Source organism: Exserohilum turcica (genome assembly GCF_000359705.1).
Source record: "Exserohilum turcica Et28A unplaced genomic scaffold SETTUscaffold_2, whole genome shotgun sequence".
In the NCBI taxonomy this organism is placed as follows: domain Eukaryota; kingdom Fungi; phylum Ascomycota; class Dothideomycetes; order Pleosporales; family Pleosporaceae; genus Exserohilum; species Exserohilum turcicum.
Window position 1 is genome coordinate 905,172 of NW_007360025.1, and position 24,015 is coordinate 929,186.

Here is a 24,015-nt window from a genome sequence, read left to right on the forward strand (position 1 = left end):
CAGTCATGGCGACTAAACCCGACGACGAAGTGAGGGCAGTGCATTATGGCCGCGATGAGGTGTCGCCCTCGCCCGTTTACGAGGAGGGCAGCGTCCAGGAAGACAACGCGTATGTCTACGATGATTCGCAAAAGTTGGGGTACACGGCGACTGTCTTCGTTATCCTAAACAAGATGATTGGTACTGGTAGTAAGTATATCTAGTAAATGGCATCAGCGCGAAACTGACCTAGATCAGTCTTCTCCACACCTTCTGGCATATTTGCTGTAACCGGATCGGTCGGTGTATCGCTTTTCCTCTGGATCATCGGCGGCGTCCTGACCTTTTGCGGGCTATCCGTCTTTCTCGAGTTCGGTCTTGCGATACCAAAGTCCGGCGGTGAAAAGAACTATCTGGAGCGCGTTTATCGCCACCCAAAGTACATGGCAACATGCGTCCTGGCTTCGCAGATGCTTCTTCTTGGATTCTCGGCTGGTAATTCCTTGGCCTTTGGTCGTTATGTTCTTTTTGCGTCTGGTTCCGAGTCGCCCGATGGCTGGACGGCGCGTGGCATTGGTATTGGCTGCATAACCTTTGCTGTGGTCCTCCATTCTACATTACCAAAATGGGGCATTCGCCTATTCAACGTCCTGGGCGTATTCAAGGTCTTCATCCTTCTGTTCATCATCTGCTCTGGATTTGCTGCCCTTGCTGGCCATCTGAAGATCGAACAGCCGCATAACTTCGACAACGCGTTCCGACTCGAGGTTGGCGATGGCTATGGCGGCGGAGGCGCATACCAATACTGCCAAGCTCTCCTCCGCATCATTTACTCATACAAGGGATGGGAGAATGCCAATTATGTGCTGGGGGAGATCAGAAATCCCAGGAAGACGCTCTCTTGGTCTGCGCCTCTTGCCGTCGGTGGGACCACGGTGTTGTACGTTCTTGCAAACGTGGCTTACTTCGCCGCCATTCCCAAGTCTCAGCTTGCAAAGAGTGAGGTCATCGTTGCTGGTCTCTTCTTCCGTAACGTCTTCGGCAACAGCGCCGGAGCACGTAGTCTTCCGGCTTTCGTCGCCCTTAGCAATCTGGGTAACGTTCTTGCAGTCAGCTTTGCGCACTCGCGGCTGAACCAGGAATTTGCAAAGGAGGGCTTGTTACCTTGGAGCCGATTCTGGGCGTCGAACAAGCCTTTTAATGCTCCTACGACTGCTTTGTTTCTTCATTGGCTCATCACTGTCATCGTTCTGGTAGCGCCACCCGCTGGCCCAGCATACAACTTTATCACGGATCTCTATACCTACCCTGGAGCATGGATCAACAGTTTCGTGACTGCAGGTCTCATCTATCTTCACTACTCGAAGAAGGAGCGCTGGGAGTCCCCATGGCATACCTATCTTCCCATCGCCCTGGTCTACTTCGCTGCTAACGTCTTCCTCGTAATCGTTCCCTTTATCCCACCAGATGGTGACTGGAATGCTAATGGCTACCCTTACTACGTATTTCCGGTCGTCGGCGTCGGCGTTTTGCTCTTGGGCGTATTCTACTGGGCATGCTGGACCAAACTATGGCCAAAGTTTGGTGGCTACAAGATTGTTAGCGAGCGGTACGAAGATGCGCAGGGCAATGAGCATGTGCGATATGTCAAGGTATACACTAAGCGCGAATGATTAATGAGGGCAATCAGGGCACAGCATGGGACGAGTCATATAGGTACTCACTCAGCCAAGCATGATATATAATGGTAATTACCTGATTCATGAATCTTGACTCTGCGCAGTGCATATCGAGTCACTAGTACACACTATGACTTCCTACGCCCCCTTTCCTTATCTTGGTCTTCTCGAATCCCAAATTCAAAAACAAACTTTACTGTTTGAGGTGACCATCTATAGAGGCCCCTTTTATGAATGTTCGTACCTGCTTACGATATTCCATGACTTATGTACTGCGCGAAAAATCACCGATAAGCGCCGTACCATGTACCTACGGCAAACTTTCTTTCAAGACTATTCGTATTATTCAACTTCAAAATTACGAAGATATTAATAAATGTAAGCAATCGGAATACAACAAACGGTGTCCTGGTACGCCGACCATACGCCGATGAAGGATGATATTTGGATGCCTCGTCGGACCGGCGACCTTCAGCAAGTAAGATCTCTATAATTATCTACAACGCAAACCGAAAGTCTGGATGCTCATCGCCCAACTGATCCATACTCTCATCCAGGACCTCTGGCAACTTTAGCCTCTCCTGGTCGCGCTTCTTGTTCTCCCTCATGCAGCCGATCCAGGTAATGGTTGCGGCGACAGCTCCCATGCAGGCTAGACCCAGGCCTGTGCTGAAGCCAGTGCGAAACACGGGAGCCTCTTTGAAGAGAAAAACGTTTGAGCTGACAAAAGCTCCGGCTGTGCCAAAGTTGATGATTGCTGCGATTGCCACAGCGCGCTTGTACCCGCTCCCACAGTTCATGGACACCCAGATAATGGATATGGGCATCGCGAGATAGCAGCCGCTAGCAATGAAGAACATGCCCATGTATCGAACCTTGGGATTCAATGGGTGTATAATCTCCACTACGAGTCCTGCTGCGAGCACCGACCAGCCGAAGATGTAGAAGTAGTAGCGGCGCTTCAGGAACTCGCTCATATATGCGAATATGACGGAGAAGACGGCACCAACGAGGTACACAGGAATGGTGTGGACTTGCGCTTGTGTCGCCGTGTAGCCGAGGCCTTTGAGAATAGTCGGTTGAAAGTTTGCGAGCGAGTTCGCATTTTCGGTGACACCGAGGTTCATCACAACACTGTCGGCTTATTAGTAATGGGACTTTGGTAGAAGGAGATCTCGGTATGCTCACCCAGTCCAGATCTTCCAATCTTTCAGGTATTCGAGAGCCTTCTTCAAGGTAATCTCATCGTTGTCCACATGACCTCCGTCGGCCTTGATCCGTGCGAGCAGGAGAGCTTTGTACTCGGGGGACAAGAAGTTACAGTCCTGTGGGAAAGGTGGTACAAATGGCAAGCAGACGAAGCTGACCGCGATGGTCAAGCAGCCCTCGATGATGAAAATCCTTTGTAGAGTTAGCTAGCGTCACTCAAAAGCATCTACAGAGTACTCACCACCTCCACGCACTGTAGCCAGCAGTGCCATTCATTTTCGCGATCAAGGACGAGACGAACCCGTTGATGGCACCGGCAACAATGCCGGCTGTACAGAAGAAGACATAGCGTGTGAGATACTCGGTCTTGGAATAGTAGGCGCCGATCAAGTAGGCGCATCCCGAAATGTAGGCCGACTCAGCAATGCCTTCAAGGAGACGACACACGACTAGCTCTTCCCATCGCTTGACGAGGCCACAGCCAATGACTGTGATGCCCCAAAAGAACATCATAACGCAAAGAGTCTTCGGCCCATACTTCTTGAAAACAATTTGCAGTGGGATTCCAGCGACAAGGTAACCGAGATTAAACACCCATACGGCGATATTGAAGCGCTGGCCGACGAGTTTTAGCTCCTTTTCCATGCCCTGGATCTTCGCATTTCCAATATTTGCTCTAGAACAAGTCAGTTAGCGCTGAAGCTGTGAGAGCGACGGAAGCAGCCTACCGATCGATGAAGTTTACGAGATACAGGAGCCATAGTACCGGTAGGATTCTGAAGTCAAGTTTTCGTACAAGCTTACGCTCAGCGTCACGATCGTAGATAACTTTATCTGTTGAGCTAGGAGAGGATATCGATGTGTCCTGGACGTAGAAGTCCTTCTCGGCTGAGCTCATGTTCGCCATCGTGCAGGAAACAGTGAGGTGAGGTGGGGTTGACCAGTATATTATAGCCGTGACACACTGCGTCTGCAGGAACCGGTTCGCTTGCACGTTGATTAAAAGCCCAAGCGAATGCAGGCAATAAGCATAAGTACCGTTTCCAAGACTCTTAGCCGCATGGAGCAGAAAACCAGAAAATTCCCTTCAACCGAGATTCCAGCGGCGAATAGGTCTGAATCGAGGTGAGCGTTTTGATGCAAATCCTCCGAAGTACCCCCAGGTGCGGCAGAGTGCCGTTAGATTAAGGCGTACCGATGTCAAGGCTCGAGACATCCTACCCGCCCTCACCGCATACCATGGCTAAAGTCATCTGCTATTGGTGTAAGACAGAACTGTTGACCAGTGTACGAGAACTTCCAGGGTTGGATAAAAGTTAGCTGATGGCCTGGACCCTCGGGAACGCCAACGAGCCATCCCTGGTCTCTTCATGCAAATGCCACCAGTAGTCCACACAGTGGCACATGGACCAATGGTCGTCTTGGAAGACCGCCAAACATGCAAGATATCAGGCGATAATGCAACGACATCCCGTTCAAACAGTTAGACATGTGCGGGTCGGATTCAAGTCTAACATGCCGCCGGAGCGGTATGTGCTTCCCCACGCGACGGCCCGAGTGGAAGTGTACCATGGTCTTATTTAGTAGAGCGGTTGTCCTGTCTGGAAAATGTCTCCGAGCGACGACACGTTCAAGCGACTGTGCATTCTGCAAAAAGAGGAGAGGATTCCTTCGAGTCCGAATCCATCAACACGTTGGCCACCAATTATTCCGTCTGCTAGATTAAGCCCGCCTCCCGTGCCCCATGATGCAGAAGCAGACAGAGGCAAGGGCCCAACTGCGCAATCTCGTATTCGGCGAAATACCACGTCCCGCTCCGCACCACCACACCCTATGCGAAACCCAGCGCAAGCGACAACGGCCAAGTACACGTAAGGCCGGTTCGGCGCTTCTCTGAAGCTTGCAGATATAGTAAGGTGCTCTGCCAGACGCCACCATTCGCGGCTATGTACGTCGGGAGCCATGGCACCCGCAGAATGTGACTGGTCTCCGGCTATCCCGTCTGCTGAAGGATTCTCATTTGCATACGGAGGTGGCTTTCAAAAGTTCTTGCTAACAGGGGTTCCTTAATTACCGCCGAAAATACCGCCTAAGACTATAAATCATAAGTACTAAGTTTGTAAATAGAAGCCCTTACTTAATAGAATAGTTTAGAAAATGTATTAGCTGTTAAAGGATACACTTATAGTAATATGCTAACACTATCAAGATATATTATCTACACGCTGAAATGATAACAGAAAGTGTATTAAGAGAATTTGGTCCGATAGATCCGCGCCTGAGCAAGAACTTTTGACAGTCACCTCCGTATGGCTCATCGAGAAACTTCAGTGTCAAGAAAAGGCCCGGTTAGGCATGCATTGGGTATCCGTTGCGGCTAAGGATTTGTGGCATGGCAGTGAAGCCCACCAATGCGAACAGCTGAAAAGAAAAGGCCATGCTATATTCCGTCGGGCATAGTGTATCAAAAGATCGATGCACAGACGAGGAGGCGCAAACCTAACGGGGTGATCAATGGCCTGACGCGAGTTGGGGGTAGCTATGGCGCCAGTCAATAGGAAACAGAGGATCCGCTATAAGTCTATCTTCATGACTAGAGGCGTGGTAGATCTATGTACGTCTTTGCTCTGGCTCCCGTTCAACGTGTCTGCTCATGCGACAATGTTCCACGCCTATCCCGGTGAGCGACGAGACTTGCAGTGGGTTACTGTAACCTTGACCTCCATCGCCACCATACTTTTGATCTCCCGCATTTCCCTTACCATCAAGAATAGGGGTTGGCTGGGACTCGAAGATGGATTTGTTATCGCAGCCAACGTAAGTGCCCATATCCGAGCAACACGAAGCGACACTGACGGAGACCAGGTATGTCTGATCGTGTTTGCTGTCTGCGTTTATATTGCCACGCTTCATGGGTTCGGCATGCCTAAGGCCGCCATACCAAAGTTTGGTGGCAACTACATAGAGGCAATGAAGGTCAGTAGGACAAAGTCTGTCTCTCCACCATACAGCTAGCTAACATGTGCATTGCAGTTCTTCTGGCTTACTCAACTCTTTTACACGCTAACCAACGGCTTCAACAAAATGGCATTTGTAGCCCTGTACTACCGCGTATTTCCCATGAAACGGTTCAGGCAAGTGTGTCTGTTCTTAGGCGGTGTGTCTGTCGCATGGACAGTGTCTTTTGTGTTTATCGTTGTCTTCCAATGTACACCGATACACCGCGTATTCAATCGTACAATCCCAGGAACGTGCATTAACTTCTTCTGGCACCGGTAAGCACGATTCCAGACTTGTGTAGGATCGGCACTGATAATCTGTATAGATGGTTGAACGCGATCTCGAACCTCTTGACCGATATCGCGATCTTTATTATGCCTATACCAGTAATCATTCGTCTGAACATGTCGTTGGGCTCCCGGATCGGCCTCGTGGTGCTCTTCTCCATGGGCTTCTTCATCTGCCTTACGACGGCCCTTCGCATGGCGACGCTACCATTGACCCTCCGGACCAAAGACCCCTCGTGGGAGTCTGCGCCGACGAACCTATGGAGTTTTATCGAAGCAGCGAGTGGTGTCATTTGCGCATGCCTGATTAGTTTGCGGAAAAGCATCACAGCCCTGTGGCCCAAGAGATGGACCAGTAGCAAAGGCACGAGTGGCGCATATCGGCAGTATGACCATAATACACCATCGGCCCAAGGGGCGCCTAGATCGAGGGGACGTACGGCTGATAATGCATACCATTCGTATGCGATGAGCAACGTCAAGGGGAATACCGGTCGTTCAGACACATACGTCAACGGGAGTCCTAGTGAAAGCCAGGAGCACATTATCGAGCAGTCGAAGACAACAACACATCACGTCATGACCAGCCGCCCGCGAAGCAGTGACAGCGGAAGTGATAAGACTGAGGTCCAGGGCATAACAGTTACGACAGACGTCAAGGTCATTAGAAATTAATGCATCATGTCGCGTTGGTGAATTCAAATGTTTGCATGCAGTGAATGGACGTACATATAGTTGACTCTCGGAATGCCTCATCCCATGTGGATTCTCACGAGATGTTCTTAGTCAGATGTGTCTGCGTCATCCAACACGCGTACACTGTAAGCTCTAAGTATTGCCTTTTGCCCTGCCAATAAGCTGCACGTAGCAAGGAGGTAGGCTCTATGCCCATCAGGAGCGCCCATGCAGCTTTAGCACAGCTCTCGTTTAGACCTACGCTGTATGTAGCATTACTACGAGCAGAACTTGTCATTAGCTCGACCTTGATTATTTTTGGGATATCTCTATCCATGTGATCCTTGTCCGTAAGGCGTAATGCTTGAACTTACTTTGTACGCTTGGTGCTATCGCCAAGGAGCAGCGGGCGCATCCCGACGGGCGCCCGTGGCAGCGCTAATCCCGCTAGTTTATCGTTTGCAGAGCCTCCAACACCTGAATCATCATATGCATATGTAATCACAGGCAAGCTCGGCCGTCTGGGACCGGGTATGTCATCTTGCGCCGTAAACGCGCACTACCCGTTCCCTTGTCCTGGCAACACACACACACTTACAGCAACATCGGCTAAGTATGCTTCCCACCACCCGTGCGCGAGCAACGCGGTTATTATCATATTAGCCAGCACTTGTCTCAATACTCGGATTCTCCTTGGCCTGCCACAGGTCACCACCGCCCCAGAACCGGCGTACTCGAGCTACCCATTTCGCAGCTGGAGCACCATGGCAAAAGAAACAAGTCGGCTGGATGTTGCGATAGTGGGAGGGGGCATATCGGGTCTTTCACTGGCAATTGCGCTTCTGAAAAAATGCCCACACATGCACGTCACCGTGTACGAGTCTGCGAGCGCGTTCGGAGAGATTGGCGCTGGGGTTGGGTTTGAGCCTGTCATGGTGCGCACCATGAAACTAATTGACCCGCGCATTGCCGCTGCCTTTGAGAAGTGCACCAAGGGCAACACAGTCACTGAGCCTCCGCGATGGTTCACAGTGCGCTTCGGCGATGAGCGAAAGAAAGATGTGCAGCTGGGTGAAGAGGTTTTCGTTATGCCTGCGAGAAGAGGTCCCCGAGGAGGAGTACATCGCGCGCATTTCCTGGATGAGTTGGTCAAACTGGTTCCCGATGGCATCGCGCGATTCGGAAAGAGATTGCAGAATATCACAGAGGCAGAGGATGGCTCAGGCGACGCTGTGCTCCATTTTGCAGATGGGTCGACGGCGCAGCATAATGCTGTGTTGGGATGTGATGGAATCAAGTCGCGCACGCGGTCAATCATACTCGGCGACTCCGAGACATCCACTGCAGTGTTTTCGGGGAAATACGCGTACCGTGGGCTGCTTCCTATGACCAAGGCTGTCGAGATACTGGGTGAGGTAATACCTAAAACGCCGCAGATGTACATGGGCTACCACGGACACGTACTCACGTTCCCCATCGCCAACGGGACGCTTCTCAACGGTAGGTACCTTGTTCCATTTTGACATATATGCTTGACTGATACGTGTGCAGTGGTGGCGTTCGCTTCACGCCAGACTTGGGATAATCCAGAGTGGGTAGTCCAGACATCGCACGAAGACATGCTGGACGACTACAAACACTGGACCCCTACCGTACGAGACATGATAGGTAACTTACAGAAGCCTGATATCTGGGCGCTGTTCGACCATCCCCCTGCACCAACTTACTACTCTGCCAAGCCGCTGGTCTGCCTTGTGGGCGATGCGGCCCACGCGTCTACACCTCACCAGGGAGCTGGCGCCGGAATGGGCGTCGAGGACGTTTACATTCTTGGCGAGCTGCTTTCTCGATGCGACGCGAAGAGCGATATCACAAAGGCATTCCAGGCCTACGATGCAGTACGAAGACCTCGCAGCCAGAAGCTTGTCAAGACGAGTCGCGAAGCCGGCATGCTGTGGGATTTGGAAGGCGAAGGCGTGGACGACCATCTCGAAGCGCACAAGCAGAATTCCTTGAGCAGAATGGACTGGATTTGGGATTACAACATCCTCGACGACCTGGCACGCGCAATGGAAATAATGGAAACTGGGACGAATGTCGAAACACTATAGTCCAAAGTCGGTAGTGTTGCAATACGAGTGATCCTGCTGCTCCGTGGAGGAAGTTGAAGATTCTCCACGCTGAGCCCGCGGCAGGTATAAGGGATACTTGCAAATACATTGGCCTTTGCCACACCACAGAGCCAATCGGCGTGCCGAAATAGCCAATGCCTGGAAACATCTAGTGTGCCAGGCAGCTGCAGGTGGTGACTACGCCGCATCCGCCTCACCAATATAGGCGGCATGCATTGAGTAGCAGGCGCACAGCCTACTCCTACCAGGTTTCTTCCCAGCGATACGATTCCTCGCCTACAGCCTTCTCCAATGGTGCTTCCTGAAGGAATGATGCCAGGCTATTTCTGCCTCAAAATAGGCGCTTCTACCTGCTTGTCTCGGGGGCACAGCCGCCTTGCATAAACGTGTTTTTCTCTTCGGGACTGTCCGGACAGCTAATCTAGCGACTGTGCCGTGAGGATGAATCCTACAAGGGGGCCGCTCCCGTGTATAACTGGAGACATGTTACTATGCGAAGACTGCAGCCCTTTGCACTTCACTTACCTGGTCAACCAGAGCCTATCTTTCAAACATTACGCAATATGCCATCAGCTATCTCCAGACGCGATTCTGTCGTATCGAACATGTACAGCCAGCACCAGTGGTGCCCAACCGATATCCTGCAGCTGTATGAGCATCACCGCTGCATGGGCTGCGCGACCTCGCGACGCCGCAAATGCCAGAGGCCTTTACGCCGTGAGGACGTACCCAAAATAAAACATATAATAAACGAGCTATCGGAGCAACGCCCAGACCCCGTACTCTTGCGGCCTACACTCAAACGCCTCGCTGTACACGGATTATGCGTGCGTGACCACCAATACCAAGCCGATGCCCTGGTAGAGACATGGACGGGAAGGATGCGTGCAGCTTTCTGGTATATCGGCACTGAGAACGCGAGCGCTTTGTCTCCAACAAGTACTCCGACGACACGCAGCGTCACAGCATCAGCTGAATCTCTCGCCACACGCTCTGAACTCAACACCATCCGCGACACAATCGACGACATGCAGGAGACGCTTCGATGCACCCGCAGGCTTCTACAAGCATTCTCGAATGGCGATTCTCCAGTCCCAATATCCCCCTTGTCTCGCATCTCGACGTCGGACATTTCCTCACTGGTGCTGTCGCGGCGTTCCACAAGTCTATCTGATTCAAGCGAGCGCGATACAGCTTCACCTTCATCATCCACTGATGCCAGCCAGACAGCACGTCACTCTGCTACCCTGTCAAGCTCCTCATCGTTCTTACCCCTTGCGCCGCCCTCAGCTCCTCCACCGCCCCAACACTGCACGCGCAGCCACGCCCGCCGTATCCCCCTCGACGACGCGTGCCCCATATGCGACGAAGGCGAGCCTCTCTCTTCCTACAACGCTACGGAAACCATATGGTGCAAGTCCAGCTGCGGCCGTACAGTCCACAAATCCTGCTTTGAGGGGTGGCACACGCAATGCCTCGTCGACGACAGATCACTTACCTGTCCGGTGTGTCGCGCAGACTGGCCCGACGCCGATTGCGCTTGTCAGGGTTGCTTTCACGTGCCGCGCCGCAGCACCCAAGGCGATCATTGTGCGATTTGTCTGGATGTCCTGGTGGCACAAGCTCTTGCGTGGTGCAAGGATGGGTGTGGGAAAAGTGTGCATAGCGCTTGCTTCGAGGTTTGGCAGAGACATTGTGGGGATGCAGGGAGAGAAGCGACGTGTGTGTCTTGCCGCGCGGTTTGGAGTGACGAGTGTATGTGCTAGACGGTCGGTCGGAGAGCAACAGAATCACGTCTTTTCTTTCTTCTCTTAGCACTTGTCGAGGTTAGTGGAATATGAATAGGTTGTTGAACACACCAATAGTGTTCTGAAAACACTCTGTCAATCCGTCCCAGGACCGGGCCGAGACACACACACACACACACTGGCACCGCCGCCATCAAGGTACACGCTCTTCCGCTCCACCCCTCCCCTAGGGTTTTTGACAACAAATCCTGGGCTTTCTGCGCGCTTATGCACACGATATTAGTGAAAAGGCTTATGAAGCTTGTTCGAACCGCTGTCCTGGTACACGGTAACTATAGTTCAGTGATGATAAATTTGAAGAATTGGTAACAAGGGAAATGCAGAGTTAAGACTGTAAGTCGATGATTTCCATTATCAGGCTACAGTAATGCGACCAAGAAACGTAAGAAATCTCGGAAAATTGCCAGTGGAAATATAGATATCATGGGGAACTTTGAGAGACAAGTGTCCTTCAGTGACATGATGCCAGGGCGAGGGGCAAACATACAATCAATGGCGTGACGCAAGAGCCCAAAACCAAGTCAAGTTCATTGGTGAGAAAAGTTATGCGACTGAAATACAGATATATATCATTCTCTATGTACACAATATGGCCTCATGGTATCATCTCGTCATTCTCCTTCTCCTTGGTCATTAACATGTCATATTTACATAATGTGCTTTCCAGAACCGCAAGGCTGTCCAAGGTGCTCGTGGCCGCCATGGTCAAACCTGGCCATCAGTCTGGCCGACTCTGCACCACGCTTGCGGAGTGTGGCGTTGGCTCGTGGGATGCCCTCAAAAGAGACGGCGTACTTGGCAACAGAGTTGGCGATGCTCTGCGTGTTGAGGAGGTAAGCATCATGAGCAAGGTTGTTGATGTCATCGCACTTCTGGTGGTAGCATCCGTCGAGGGGCTTGCCAGCCTCACCGCCGAAGAGTTGGGCCTCCTCCGCGGTCTTGAGAACTTCGGCACCGGTGAAGAGTCCTCCAGAGGGGATGCCGTTCTCGAGGAATGCGGCATAGTCGGAGCGGAGAGTGAAGAGAGAGGGGACGTGGGCAAGGCCGCGTGCCTCGTAGAACTCCTCGAAATCCTTCTCGATCTTGTCGGAACCAGCTGCACCAGAGAAGTTGAATGCGCTGCCATCACCGTCGTAGATACCGAGGACATAGTTTGGTGAGGCAATCATGTCGAAGTTGAGGTAGGCGCGGATCTTGTTGGCCTCCTGGGTGCTGCCACCAAGACTGCCGTTGATGGTCTTCATGTAGTAGAAAGATCCCAGCTTGCCGAACTCCTCGGCACCCCAGAAACCAAGGCGAACAGCGTTCTTGATCTTGTACTTTGTAAGTGCGAGACCAGCCACCAGAGTACCAATGGTACCCGATCCATCGTCGTTGATACCAGGACCGGCAAAGACAGAGTCAGTGTGGCCACCAAGCATAAGAACATTGTTGTGGTCACCCTCCTTGGTCTCGGCAATGACATTGTAGTTGGTACGGTTCTCGCGAATGGCGTCGACGAAGAGAGTGGCCTCGATTGTAGTGCCGTTGCCAAGCTTGGCGACGAGAGCCTCTCCAGCCTCCTTGGTCATGCCCACAGCAGGGGCATAGTTGCCCTCGCCTCCGAGCGTACCTGAGAGGGCCTGCTCGGGCTCGTTGTTGTAGATTAGTGCACCAACGGCACCGGCAGTCTTTGCATTGGTAGCCTTCTCCGCAAAGGTACAAGTGCCTCGGGAGATGAGTGCCAATTTGCCAGAAATGGCGGCAGGGTAATCGCCAATGGCACATCCCAGGTTGTTGACCTTGGCAATGCTGGCAGTGACATCGGCAGACGGGCCAAAGGTCATGTAGGAGACGGGTATCTCTTCACCAGCGGCAGTGAACTTTGTGGTGGCGGCGGTGAACAGCTCAACGAATGGTTGCTTGTACACGTCATAGTAGCCAGTCGCCAGCAATGTTTGGTACAACCACTCGGTTGTCGCGTTGTGACCGGTGCCACCAAAAGCACGGTTGCCGCCAGCCTCGTCGGCAAAGGTTTGCAGCTGTTGGGAGCCCGCGAGCAGATCCTCAAGCTTGATGTCCTTGATCAAGTCATTGGGCGTCACGAGCTTCTTGGGCTTGCCGTCCGGTTTCCCTGGGCCCAATGGTTTCGCGGGCTTTGGCGGCGTCTCAGGCTTGCCCGGGGGCTTCGGCATGGCATTATACTGGCCAAGGACAGGCGCAGCGAGCGCAACGAAAGGAACGAACCTCATCTTGGATGCTGGCAGTGAAGGATGAGCAAAGAATGAAAGAGGGCTGCCGTGAGCGAGGCAACAAGGGATGGCGTGTTTTTTATATACCTAGGCCTATGGCTTGTGGAATGGCCTCACAGACCAAGCCAGGATGATGCTGTGCTCTTTGGCCTAACCGCTACAGGCAGCTGCAGTTGCCACGGCTAGTGTCGTACCGCTCAGGAACCGTGAATTGGGGATGCAAGGCATGCTGTGGGCTAGTGGTGACGGGTAGTCGGGTGAAGGGCTGGGGCGAAGGCGACGAGATTGATCAAGGGCTACTTGGCTGCGTGATACGAGGTTGTATGAGGAAGGAGAATAGCCGCATCGCTGGCCGGGCAGACCTAGCTCACGGCCAGACGACTCTTGATTGGGAAGGAACGACGGGCGGCCAAGCGTTGATCCCCGCAGCGCAGCCTTGGCGTGCCGCCGCCACAATCAGAGCGGGTGATAATGGGGGAGCAGGACGTCTCCGCCACTCGACCGCGCTGCAAGAAACCCAGCTTGGCCGTTGTCTGCCCTCCGTGTGGAATTGGGCCAAGCAGACCAGACGACGGTGGTGGTGGCTGGCTGTGTCCATCTGAACCACCGTCCATGGCCACGGAGAGATCGGGACTCTGCATACTCGGCCATACACGTCTTGGCGATGCCCGTTGCTGTGTGACCTAAATATGGGTAAAATCAAGCCAAGCCTGTTTGATAGGGTTGTACAGTACGTATTTCGGAGGTATATGCGGAGCTACAGTGATGCTGACTGCGTCTGGCCACAGCCTATAACACCGCATCGCCTGCTATTACTACGTACAATGTCCTGATTCCTCCCATCCTGCCCGTCTACTTCTTGGAACCTTCCTGCATTTTTACAATAAAGGCGCCTCGCTCCATGGTGTTGATCAGGATGTGGCCACTCTTGAAAAGCGCATAGCTTGACCAGCTTCCAACAAAGTCGACAGTGCCACCTCCGGGAAGGTCATCATCCTCGGGGTAGATGTCTACGGCATGATTAGTATAGCGGTTCCAAGAGCAGCATAGAGGCCAAACTCACCAAAGAAGCCAATTTCTTTGACACCAGCACCGGTTGGGTCCTGGGGAATCGAGCGAACATCTAGAACGCGGAAGCCAGTGCCGTAGTTGGATTGGTATGCGAAACCATCAGCAACGTACTGGTTGTGGTCGATACCCCTGGCGCCGCTCTTGTACAGCCCCGTCTGCTTTGGCGCACGTAGAGACGAAATGTCCCAAATGTATGTAATGGGGTGTCCGGGGGCACCAGGGCCGACCTTGTCGTACTCATCGTACTCGTCGTCCAGAAGCAGATACTGCTGGTTCATGGGGTCCAAGACGGAGCCTTGGTGGGTGTATGCTGCGCCTTCATACGACGTGTTTGACAGAATGACGGGGGCTTTCTTGTTTGTCACGTCATAGATTGTGAGCGAATCCTCATTGTAGCCATAGCAAATTTCGCGGCCTGCAAACTCTTTGTCGGGTCCACGGTATATGAGACACTGAGCATCATGCACGTAGCCATCTTCGGACGCACTGAAAGCACCGTGTTAGCTGGGTTTGGGGGACGTCCGAGTTTGCAAACCTACCATCCGGGGCTTGTTGGCTTCGAAGGATCGGTGATATCAATGAAGATGATACCAGATTTGCACTTGTCAGTTCTGGGCTGCGCTCCTACAGCGTAGATGAAGTTGGTCTCAGGGTTGGTCACGACATTGTGAGTCCGGCCAACAGGAAGTCCCTTGAAGTGGCCAGTGAGATCCTTGCTGTTGCTGAATGTCACTGGTGACGCAGGGTCAATGGTAAGCAACTTCTTCATGTCGAAGATCTGGATGCCGTGTCCCTGAGCCTCGCTACCGATGATCATCAGGTTGTTCTGACCTCGGATCTCGCGCCAGGTGCTAGGGGACGAGTAGGCAGGTAGGCGTCCGAGGTAGGATAGTTTGCCTTCCTTGGTAATTTCAGCAAAGGCCGCACCATCCTGTTGCCCGATTGCAACAAACTCGCGACCATCTTCCGATGTCCAGCCTGGCACTTGTCAGCATTGGTCACCTAGAGAGGTAGCTGTGCCTCTTACCCCATGACGAAGATCCAACACCACGCTGACTGCCGAGCTCAGCATGGGACAAGAAATGGAGAAGGTCGATCTGGTGGCGGCATTAGTGGCTGTTGTACAAGCCCAACGGTCCGACTATTACTGACGTTGCTGCACTTGAAGACGTCGGTGCCTGCGATGGCAGTGCCGTTGACGCACTCGACCTTGTCCTTGATCTCGGCATACTGAGCAGAGTTGTACATGCCCGCAGCCTCTTGCCGAGCCCACGACTCCTGTTCATGGTTAACGCCAAAGACGGGCATATTAGGACGCATTCGCTACCTTCTTCAGGGCCACGTTGTTCTCGTGCCTGATACCAGAGTCGTAAAGCTTTGCCGCTTTGTACTCATCTTTGGGCATTTCCTTGGCCACCGCAAGGGCGGACAAGGAAAGCAGAGCTGTGTGCAGGAACATGTTTGTGGCAGCGTGGAAAAGTATCGAGACAGCGGTGCAGGAAACAACAGTACAGTAGAGGCCCACGAAAGGTCTTAAATGTGCATCTTGTGACGCAGAGGTGCTCTACATGCCAGTCACCCGGATGCACTGCCTATGGCAAACCAGGCAGGTAGCCAAGATACCTGCCCCCTTTGGACGTTACCATGAAGGTGGTGACCCATGATGCAAGGTGGTGTGGGTGGACGGGTAGCTGTCGGCAGCGATACAAAGCAATGCATAGACTGGGCAAGGCGGCGGGTGGAGGGTAGTATTGGTGGTTTGTAGATTAAGCAAAAGCTTCTGATCCGGATGGGTGCACGGTTCGGGAAGGAGGCTTGGGTAAAGCTGTCTGGGCGGCGGGAGAAGGCAGCGCCCAGACTGCCAAGCGCCAGATGGTCGTGCTGTCAAAAGATAACGGATGGCGTGCAACGAGATGCAGCGACTTGGGTGCCTCAGGACTGGCTCTCCATGCATGCCGACATGGGCAATCGTAATCGCCATGTTGCATCGCTCGTAGCACTACACCTAGCATCGCTGCCAACGGGTCTGGCGGAAGTCGGCTTGTCCGGTGGGCGCGATGCTTGCCAAGACTACCTGAGTATCGAGTGTCGTGCAGCATCATCACATGGGTACGTATTGGACGCTCATCTACACCTACAGGAAAAGGACCGCGGCCGAAGCAGAGCGCACAAGACTACAGCCTCCATGTGCATACATACTACAAGTACATAGCATCCACATCCCTACCGTCTTGCCAACGCGATACGGGCGCGCTGGCTCGTGACAGCTGAATTTTTTCTCTCATGGGGCTGATGTGGGAACGCCTTTGACTGCACTGCGTGGTTTTGGTATCCTGGCCGCCCGCCGATTGGCCCAGCGAAGAGGCGGCCAATAGAAAAAGCACCGGAGCATCAACGGGCCCTGCCCTTGTGAATAGCCTCGTCAAGACGCGGCTGGTTGCGCCATGGAGTTTGCCATTTTCCATCGTGAGCAAGTGGGGTGTGTGTGGGGCGAACATTGGACCACCGCCGACGACGAGACGAGCCTGGAACGGCGCGTCCATGTCCGTCTGCCACAACACGGTTGCGTCACCCGCCAAATGTCGACATCACCATGGCAGCAGCAGCAGCAACAACAACGACATGCAAGCTTGGGTGCACAAGGGGCTGTGCCCGCTAAATATCCATTATCAAATGTATACAGTCATAGAAGCCGTCAATCGTCATAGCCTCGTCCGCCGCCGTAGCGGGCAGAGTCGGTCAAATCTTGGTCCTGCCCGGTGCTCCGCCATGCATTCACAGTGAAGCCTCAATCTTCTTCAGGCACTCGGGGAACTCCTTCCAGTCGTACATGATGGCAGCGCACTTGGTCTCTTCTGTGAGCAGCTTGGCCATCTGCTCCATCTTCTCCTTGCCCTCCTCGATGCCGTAGATGCCGACGTATCCGATGCACGGAATGCCGGCCCGCATGGCAGCAGTCGCGCCGCTCTTGCTGTCCTCGACCGTCACAGCCTCGGCCGGCTTGACACCCAGCTGCTCGGCCGCGTACAGGTAGATCTTGGGGTCGGGCTTGGACGAGGGCGGGCTGAGCGACGTGGCGGCCGAGTAGACGTGCTCGTTGGGGAAGAAGTGGTCGATGCCCGCCTTCTGGATCGACGCAACCACACGGCTCTTGGCCGATGTCGACACGACAGCCATGGGGTAGCCCTGCTCCCGGAGGTACGTGAGCTGCTCCGTCACGCCGGGGCACTCGACCGCCTTCTCGCTGAGCTTGCGCGTCACGGCGCCGAGTTCCTGCTCGACAAAGTCGTCCATCTCCTCGGGCGACATTTCGAAGTTGTGCTTCTTTTGGAGGCCGTTGAGCATGCCACGGAAGTTGAAGCCGACAAAGTCTGCCAGCAGCGACTCGGCCGTGTACGTGGCGTCGATGCCGTGCTTCTTGAGCACCTCGTTGGTGAGGTCGGCGCACGCCTCGAAGGCGAAGCGCTCCGACTGGACAAGCGTGTTGTCGCAGTCGAGCATGATGTACCTGGCCTGCACGGCGGTTAGCGGGGTACTGGCGGGGTACATGGCGGGCGCTGGCGGGGGCGTCTTTACCTTGCCCATGGTTGCAGCTGGCGTGGCGGGCGTTTGGATAGGGCTTAGTGGGGTGTTTGTGGTGTTTGTGGTGGTGATGGAGGGGCGGGAAGGAGGCGGGTCAAGGTTGGGAGTTGAGGTGGAGAGGAAGAGATAGGGCTCAAGTGGTTGGGACTGAGGTAAATAAAGCAGGGAGGCGAGCATGAGCACGAGCAAGAGCGGCGCGCTGCGAGTGAGGGCAGTGGCAGTGGCAGCATCGCATCCGGCGGGCAGGCGTGTTTACGTCATTGGCTCGCCCGGTGGAGCGTGCGCCGTCGATTGGCGGGGCGCACATTGCATGCACAGCAGTCGTAGTCGCTTCTCGTACCGCCAGGACACTACCACTACCCTTCGCCTTTTTCTCTCTCGCGCGCGCTGCATCGACACCGGCGCCGCTGCATGGCGGGGTAGCCTTGTGCTGCAGACCGGCGCACCGCCATCACATCGCGACGCTCTTTGGCCTGCCCTCGCCGCGCCCACATACGTGCACACAACACATGCCTCGGACGCCCGCCCCTTTGCGGTGCCTGGGCCAGCCGACAGCCCTGCTTTGCTATACACCTACGTACCGCAGCACCACGGCCGCAGCACCCCAAGCATCCGCGCGTCCCAACATGTCATCATGAGTACCACCTCACCCCGCATGGATGAGCCTGCACTCTCTGGAGCGGCGTGCCGTGTGCAGTTCCTGCATGCAGGCAGTGATAGGCGTGCAGTTCCGCCCATGTCTCCATGCAGCCACAATGCGGAGAGCCATGTCGCTTCGTCATCGCTAGGCGCTGAGGAAACCGACTTGGGCACCAACACTCTACCACCACACTACTCCCGACTACCGAGTAACATGTACCACCGCCCGCCCAGGCTCAAAACTACATGCGTCTCGTGCCTGCTAGCCACTAGCACGCCCCCGAAATCACTACTAGTCCACGACACCCCGGCTCCTAGTAGCTGTAATCGCCCTCCCCTCTCCCAACAGATCCCATGTTCGCCACTCTGACCACCTTTTTCACTCTTTGTCTGCGCCCGCAGCCATTGACACGGGCCGTGATTCCTGCTCGCGGGCATGTCGTCATCTGGCATCCTCGGCCCATTTCCATCTATATTGCACCTGTTCACGCACCAATTCACACACCTGAACATTCACACATGCGAGCGAATCAATCAATCGTCTCTATTCCTGCCCTCAGCGCTGACAATGCATTAGGATATCAATCACACCTCATTCCATGCTCAGCCCCACAAACCACCTCTCTATTTCGAGTCCTGCTTAGCCTTCTCCGCCAACTTGGACGCCTCGTCGCCCTTCTTTTGCAGAATGTCCGAGATTTCAGAGACTGCGTCCTTGAGGATCTTCTGTGCCTCGTCACCGTGCTTCTGGGCTACCTCTTGGAGCTGGCTCAGCTTGGGCAGAATCTGGTCGCCGCCGGGCATCTTCTTGAGGTACTGTTCGTAGTCGCCAAAGCCCGCATCCTTGGCCTTGCCTGCGGCATTTTTCACATATGACTCGAGATCGCCCGTGTCTCCCTTCTCGACGGCCGACTTGACGCGCTGGTACAGCTCCTGAACATTACCCCCCTTGAGTGCATCGGCATTCTCTTCCACAAGCTTCTTGACCTGCGGGTTTTTGTCCAGGTACGGCTTGGCCTGCTCCATGCCCTTTTTCCACGCCTCGTCTCCCATCTTGTTCAGTTTGTCCATCTTCTCCTGCACCAGGCTTCTGATCTTTTCAATGTTTTGCGCACTCAGACCAGTCTTGACAACGTCGCTGATCTGCTGCCATGTCCTGTCCACCTCCTTCTTTGCCTCCGGACCGTATTTATCACCGTACTCCTTGAGCTTGTCGATGTTGCCCCCCAACCTCTCCTTCAGCTGGGGGTGGTTGTCCATGATTTGCTGCGACGCATCGCCAGCAAGGTCAGCAATGCGGCTCATGTGCTTGGTAATCACGTCCCACGTCTTGTGTGCGGTTACGAGGCTCATGTCGCCCTTTCCGAGCACCTGTCGCATCTCTTCGTATGCCTCACGCACAATCTGGTCAACTTCGTTGCCGTGCTTGGCCCGGATGGCGTCGAGGTCGTCAAAGGCAGAGTCGACATAGCCCCTAGCGCCGGGGATGAATGCGGCGTAACTCTGCGCGGCCTGACGCAGCCACTGTAGCGCTTCGTTTGGCTCGGGTGTCTGCTCCTTGATCTTTTGTGAAGCTGACTTGACGTAGCCTTGTGCAGTCTTCGAGGCCATGACCACGTCGCGGGCGCCCGATTGTCTGTAGAAGATGTAACCGACCGTGACTGCGGCAAGAGCACCAGAGGCAGCACCAATGGCAGCATGTGAACCGGGACCCGAGTTGCCAGACTGGGTAGATTGGAAACGCGGCTGCTGGGCGCGGTATTGGGGGTTTGCCACGCGAGCTGCTGGGCGACGTGCACAGCGAGCTGCACAGCGTGCGTTTTGTGTTGCTTGTCTGGAAAACATCTTGGACTGTGAATAAATCTGCTATGGTTGGTGTCGATGGAGCTATCTCGACTGGGTAGAGGAGAAGTTGGGCTATGTCAAAGCAGCGTGTGTAGCGTGTGTATGTGATGATGGAAGGCTTGACAGGGGATTCCGAGCTTTAAAGACGCCGTAACCTTTGCAGCAAACTGCGAGCAATGCTGGGCGTGACGTCGCCATGATGATGTGCAGCGCTAAGCCCCGAACGTCGCCAGGGCGGCTGGATCCACCAATCGTCACTGGCCCGTCACTGGCCCCAACCATTCCAGCTTCACCACCCCGCCTTTGTGTAGTCACTCCAGCGTAAACAAATCCCATGGCCAACCGGCTTTCGGTGCATCGTCATAATGTCATTTCAGAAAAGAGACATGCCGAGTTAAAGAGGCTGAGAATGAGAATGAGAATGCGGTAATGTATCCGACATCGTGGCCGGTCCTACTAGTCGGTGCTCTGCCAGCCTCTTTTCTTGTCACCTTGGTTCCGCACGCACTTTGCTTTTCATTTCAGCCATCTCTATTCTACTCATCTCGGTAGCACTCGAGTAGTAATGTAGAAACTACTCTACGAGGCTGCCGGTAACTACATATGTGAGCAATCAAGTTCCGACATCGCGGCAAAACAAGGCGCGTTCCTGGCCATTCCACGCATCGCATGTCTTGAAATACCAGGCGGCGACGGAAATGTTGGAGGAAGCTGTTAATAGATTTTTTGCTTTACCTGTTGCGCGGCATGTTTGACTACGTTCCGATGACGTAACCTAGCTCCATTTTGACGCGATACCTCATCTCATTAATCAGACTAAAAAGACGTATATTTAAAGAGTGTTTTAAAGATATAAGATATAGTTATAAATAATAAGTACTAAGTTATAGTAATAGTAATATATACTAGTAAACTCTAATGTAACGGGCTGAACGCCCTTTGGATAGCTCCTCGATGGAATCTCGGTCAAGCAGCAGACGCCAGGTCTTACTCTGCAACCCGGCATCTGTGCGAGGCCTGAGCGGCGCCCAGACGACGCGCTCAGACACTCGGTGCAACCTTTCTCCGACAAGTAAATAAACACCACGCAAGTAGACTCTATAGCTCTCTATCGAATACAACCTCTTGTATACCTCGCGATTGCTCCCTAGAGCGCAGCCCCTTACATCTAACTAAACTTTATATAACACGTAACTAAACTTCCTTAGACGCTCTAGTAATATAAGCCTTTTTTATACTATAATTAGCCTAGGACTTTGGGGGATGGCGCAGTGGTGGAGCGCCTGGAAAATTTTCTACTGTCTCACGTCAGCAAAGATCGAAGGTTCGAATCCTTCTTCCCTCACAACCATATTTATGGTCCACCCACATGAGAGAGTTACTCATTAAACTACCTATTCGACTGAGAGAGTTACTCGTTAAAACTTGAGAGGAAGACTCATTTAAAGTGAAAGATCTGAGAGAGTTACTCACTAAAAAAACTACTAGGCTACGAGCCTCACCTTCATTTAGATAACCCCCTACATTGTACCTACTCAATTTGTACCTAGATTAAATTCTAGCCTACGTAGTTACTTGCAGGCCTTAAGCCTGCACGTCTTATATAGCCCTTTGGGCTGAGAAAGGACGTTAAACTAGAATAATAATAATAATAATAATAGCCTAGGACTTTATAAGAGTTTTAGTAAGCGCGCTAGCGCTCTAAATAGCTAAGAAGTTTCTTAGCTCTGCGCTATATATTAGCGCTTATCGCCAGGAGCGTAAATGCGTATCTTTAAGCCTTAACGCTATTCTATTAAGCTTACTCTTCAAAGCTCTATTTAAGATAGTTCTACTATATAATACTAATAGTTTCTTTAATATTTTAGTTTAAGGCGTTACTACACGCGTGCTCTTAGACGCTACCTAATTTAGCCTACTATCTAAAGCTTTATCTAAGACAGTTATACTATATAATACTAATAGTTCTTCTAATCTATTAATTTAAAATACTCCTATACGCCCTTATAAGGCTTTATTCAATATTAGTATAGATAATATAAGTTTTAATACCAATAAAGTTACTACTTACTACTAAATATTATATCAAGATAAGCTTAATAAATTTATATATATTCTATAAAAGGTATAATAAATATTTAATAAGATAATTAAAGTATAAGTTAGCTATAGCTACGCGTAAAACTTATAACTTAGTAATTATTAGTACTATACTTAAAAGAAAAGGCGTTATATAATAATATAAGCCTTAAAGGTATTATTGAAAACTAGTATTTACTAAAAGCGCGTAATAGCTAATTACTATAGATCTAAAATAAATACCCGTATAGAAAAGTTACTATTTTTAAAATTTTCTGTTAATATATTATTAGATAAGATTTATAATATACATACTAGTACTTTTATTTCTAATATTACTCTTACTTAGTATAAAATCTTTTATTAAGTATTTTATAATTATTATTTCTATTACTAGAGTTACTACTTTTTAGACATTGCTATAAATATATAGTGCTATATAATTATAATTGTAAGTATAGTATACTTTTCTTAAGCCTAAAATGCTTTAAATATGTTATTATTTTGTCTAGACGTAACGTGGTTCACAAGTGAGTCGCTAACCTAAGCGAGTCGCTAACGGCCCACCACTACATCTACATTAACACGTTGTTATAGTTTTTTATTATAGTTAATAAACTATTTTAATATACTAAATTAATTATTAAAATTACTACTATTACTTATACTATCTATCTTAACTACGTAGGTATAAGCGTTATATCTAATCTACTTGCAACGCCTGTACCGCCACTCTCTTTACACCCTCTTTAACGCACTTTTACTATTACTATAACTACTACCTCCTTACTTAGCTAATACTTCTTATACTTTGCTTATAGTAAGAGTCTCTTTTATCTATACATATCGCTGCTTATAGCTTTTACTGTAAGAGGCTACGCCTAAAGTGTGTGTGTGATCGAGTATATCTATACGACTACCTAGACTTCAAGAAGCTTGAAGTCTTGTTACTGCCTTTTTGGCTATGGATGGCGTAAGTAGTCGTACGCTCGGCCCGTTGGGCCCGCCCATTACATTTACGCTTATTTAACTTATTAAGAACTACTTAAAGCGTACTTATTTCCTCTATTATAAGCGTTATTTTATATACTATTTGCTAGGCCCTCTTACTTAGCTACGCAATCTACTTAGTAAGTAAATTAGTAGAAAACCTATAGTGTTTTCTCACACTCTCTTAAATAAGACTAATTTAAGACTTAACTTTATACGCGTTGCGTAGTATCTGCGCCTACTAGGTGGCTACCTATTATAGTAATTGTATAAGTGTCTACACCACTACACTAAGCTTAGATAGTTGTCAGACTGTGAGGGGTTTCTGATCAAGGACTGTTTTTGGGTCACTGTGATAAAAGACTGTGATAAACTTAAGTATAGAAACTGAGTGTATTGAGTTGTTGTGTGTTCTGTCGTCTGTAGGGGCGCGAGGGCGCGCCCCTTATAAGAGCTATCGCTATTGCTTTTTGTATTAGGTAGGCCGCTAAGTATCAGCCTCGCCTAGGGTTAGGTCTTGGCGATCAGCCCTGACTGGTTGGGATCACAGAATCCTGGTGCTCGAGTCCGCACCCGGATTCTGCCACTTATCTGACACACCCCCTCAGCTTAGAGCCAATTAGGATTACAAGCTGGACTATCGGTTAGTTAGATCGCTAGACGCTCAATTTGATCCTGGATCTCGAGCAGAGCCATTTTTCGGGTTGCTTCTTGAGTCCGGCTTTCTACCAGCCCTAGTTGAGTCAGAAATCGCTGCCACTGGTTTACTGGGAGAGCTTTGGTGAGTCCGTCTGCTGTCATTCTGTCGA

The 24,015-nt window shown here is 51.6% G+C and overlaps 10 protein-coding genes and 1 non-coding gene across 11 annotated transcripts; 5 read left to right on the forward strand and 6 right to left on the reverse strand.

Moving 5' to 3' along the window:
• Positions 1 to 5: 5 nt before the first annotated feature.
• On the forward strand, positions 6 to 1,653 carry SETTUDRAFT_115223 (uncharacterized protein; the record flags this gene model as incomplete). The annotated part of the gene is made up of 2 exons (XM_008027157.1): positions 6 to 189; positions 238 to 1,653. 2 exons carry the CDS (start codon positions 6 to 8, stop codon positions 1,650 to 1,652), a joined length of 1,599 nt encoding a protein of 532 aa, XP_008025348.1.
• Positions 1,654 to 2,155: 502 nt separating this feature from the next.
• SETTUDRAFT_87999 (uncharacterized protein) lies at positions 2,156 to 3,774 on the reverse strand (the record flags this gene model as incomplete). Its single annotated transcript, XM_008027158.1, has 4 exons — positions 2,156 to 2,792; positions 2,847 to 3,059; positions 3,109 to 3,543; positions 3,596 to 3,774. The coding sequence occupies 4 exons, from the start codon at positions 3,772 to 3,774 to the stop codon at positions 2,156 to 2,158; spliced, it is 1,464 nt and encodes a 487-aa protein (XP_008025349.1).
• A 1,754-nt stretch (positions 3,775 to 5,528) lies between these two features.
• On the forward strand, positions 5,529 to 6,829 carry SETTUDRAFT_88454 (uncharacterized protein; the record flags this gene model as incomplete). The annotated part of the gene is made up of 3 exons (XM_008027159.1): positions 5,529 to 5,732; positions 5,883 to 6,142; positions 6,193 to 6,829. The coding sequence occupies 3 exons, from the start codon at positions 5,529 to 5,531 to the stop codon at positions 6,827 to 6,829; spliced, it is 1,101 nt and encodes a 366-aa protein (XP_008025350.1).
• Positions 6,830 to 7,593: 764 nt separating this feature from the next.
• SETTUDRAFT_41289 (uncharacterized protein) lies at positions 7,594 to 9,026 on the forward strand (the record flags this gene model as incomplete). The annotated part of the gene is made up of 2 exons (XM_008026918.1): positions 7,594 to 8,329; positions 8,381 to 9,026. The coding sequence occupies 2 exons, from the start codon at positions 7,594 to 7,596 to the stop codon at positions 8,938 to 8,940; spliced, it is 1,296 nt and encodes a 431-aa protein (XP_008025109.1). The 3' UTR covers positions 8,941 to 9,026.
• Positions 9,027 to 9,566: 540 nt separating this feature from the next.
• On the forward strand, positions 9,567 to 9,857 carry SETTUDRAFT_87592 (uncharacterized protein; the record flags this gene model as incomplete). Its single annotated transcript, XM_008027160.1, has 1 exon — positions 9,567 to 9,857. A coding segment is annotated over one exon (291 nt), but the record flags the coding sequence as incomplete, so codon positions are not given.
• A 574-nt stretch (positions 9,858 to 10,431) lies between these two features.
• On the reverse strand, positions 10,432 to 10,907 carry SETTUDRAFT_162921 (uncharacterized protein; the record flags this gene model as incomplete). The annotated part of the gene is made up of 1 exon (XM_008027161.1): positions 10,432 to 10,907. A coding segment is annotated over exon 1 (200 nt), but the record flags the coding sequence as incomplete, so codon positions are not given.
• A 409-nt stretch (positions 10,908 to 11,316) lies between these two features.
• On the reverse strand, positions 11,317 to 13,039 carry SETTUDRAFT_162922 (uncharacterized protein). The gene has a single exon (XM_008027162.1). The coding sequence runs from the start codon at positions 12,998 to 13,000 to the stop codon at positions 11,417 to 11,419; it is 1,584 nt and encodes a 527-aa protein (XP_008025353.1). The 5' UTR covers positions 13,001 to 13,039; the 3' UTR covers positions 11,317 to 11,416.
• Positions 13,040 to 13,727: 688 nt separating this feature from the next.
• On the reverse strand, positions 13,728 to 15,566 carry SETTUDRAFT_162923 (uncharacterized protein). Its single transcript, XM_008027163.1, has 6 exons — positions 15,399 to 15,566; positions 15,224 to 15,349; positions 15,099 to 15,168; positions 14,611 to 15,049; positions 14,064 to 14,557; positions 13,728 to 14,010 (listed from the first exon to the last, which is right to left on the reverse strand). The coding sequence occupies exons 1-6, from the start codon at positions 15,528 to 15,530 to the stop codon at positions 13,853 to 13,855; spliced, it is 1,419 nt and encodes a 472-aa protein (XP_008025354.1). The 5' UTR covers positions 15,531 to 15,566; the 3' UTR covers positions 13,728 to 13,852.
• A 1,280-nt stretch (positions 15,567 to 16,846) lies between these two features.
• Positions 16,847 to 17,572, reverse strand: SETTUDRAFT_153534 (uncharacterized protein; the record flags this gene model as incomplete). Its single annotated transcript, XM_008027164.1, has 1 exon — positions 16,847 to 17,572. The coding sequence occupies one exon, from the start codon at positions 17,570 to 17,572 to the stop codon at positions 16,847 to 16,849; it is 726 nt and encodes a 241-aa protein (XP_008025355.1).
• Positions 17,573 to 18,820: 1,248 nt separating this feature from the next.
• SETTUDRAFT_162924 (uncharacterized protein) lies at positions 18,821 to 20,173 on the reverse strand. Its single transcript, XM_008027165.1, has one exon. It carries the CDS (start codon positions 20,135 to 20,137, stop codon positions 18,917 to 18,919), a length of 1,221 nt encoding a protein of 406 aa, XP_008025356.1. The 5' UTR covers positions 20,138 to 20,173; the 3' UTR covers positions 18,821 to 18,916.
• A 1,221-nt stretch (positions 20,174 to 21,394) lies between these two features.
• On the forward strand, positions 21,395 to 21,482 carry SETTUDRAFT_t12. Its single transcript has one exon. It is a non-coding gene; the product is annotated as a tRNA-OTHER (tRNA).
• The last annotated feature ends 2,533 nt before the right edge of the window (positions 21,483 to 24,015 follow it).

Coding starts and splice junctions, on each gene's coding strand:
- SETTUDRAFT_162922 (XM_008027162.1), bottom strand. CDS start 13,000: ATGAGGTTCGTTCCTTTCGTTGCGCTCGCTGCGCCTGTCCTTGGCCAG.
- SETTUDRAFT_162923 (XM_008027163.1), bottom strand. CDS start 15,530: ATGTTCCTGCACACAGCTCTGCTTTCCTTGTCCGCCCTTGCGGTGGCC. Junction 15,350..15,398: donor ACAACGTGGCCCTGAAGAAG/GTAGCGAATGCG, acceptor AACCATGAACAG/GAGTCGTGGGCTCGGCAAGA. Junction 15,169..15,223: donor ACGTCTTCAAGTGCAGCAAC/GTCAGTAATAGT, acceptor TGCCGCCACCAG/ATCGACCTTCTCCATTTCTT.
- SETTUDRAFT_162924 (XM_008027165.1), bottom strand. CDS start 20,137: ATGTTTTCCAGACAAGCAACACAAAACGCACGCTGTGCAGCTCGCTGT.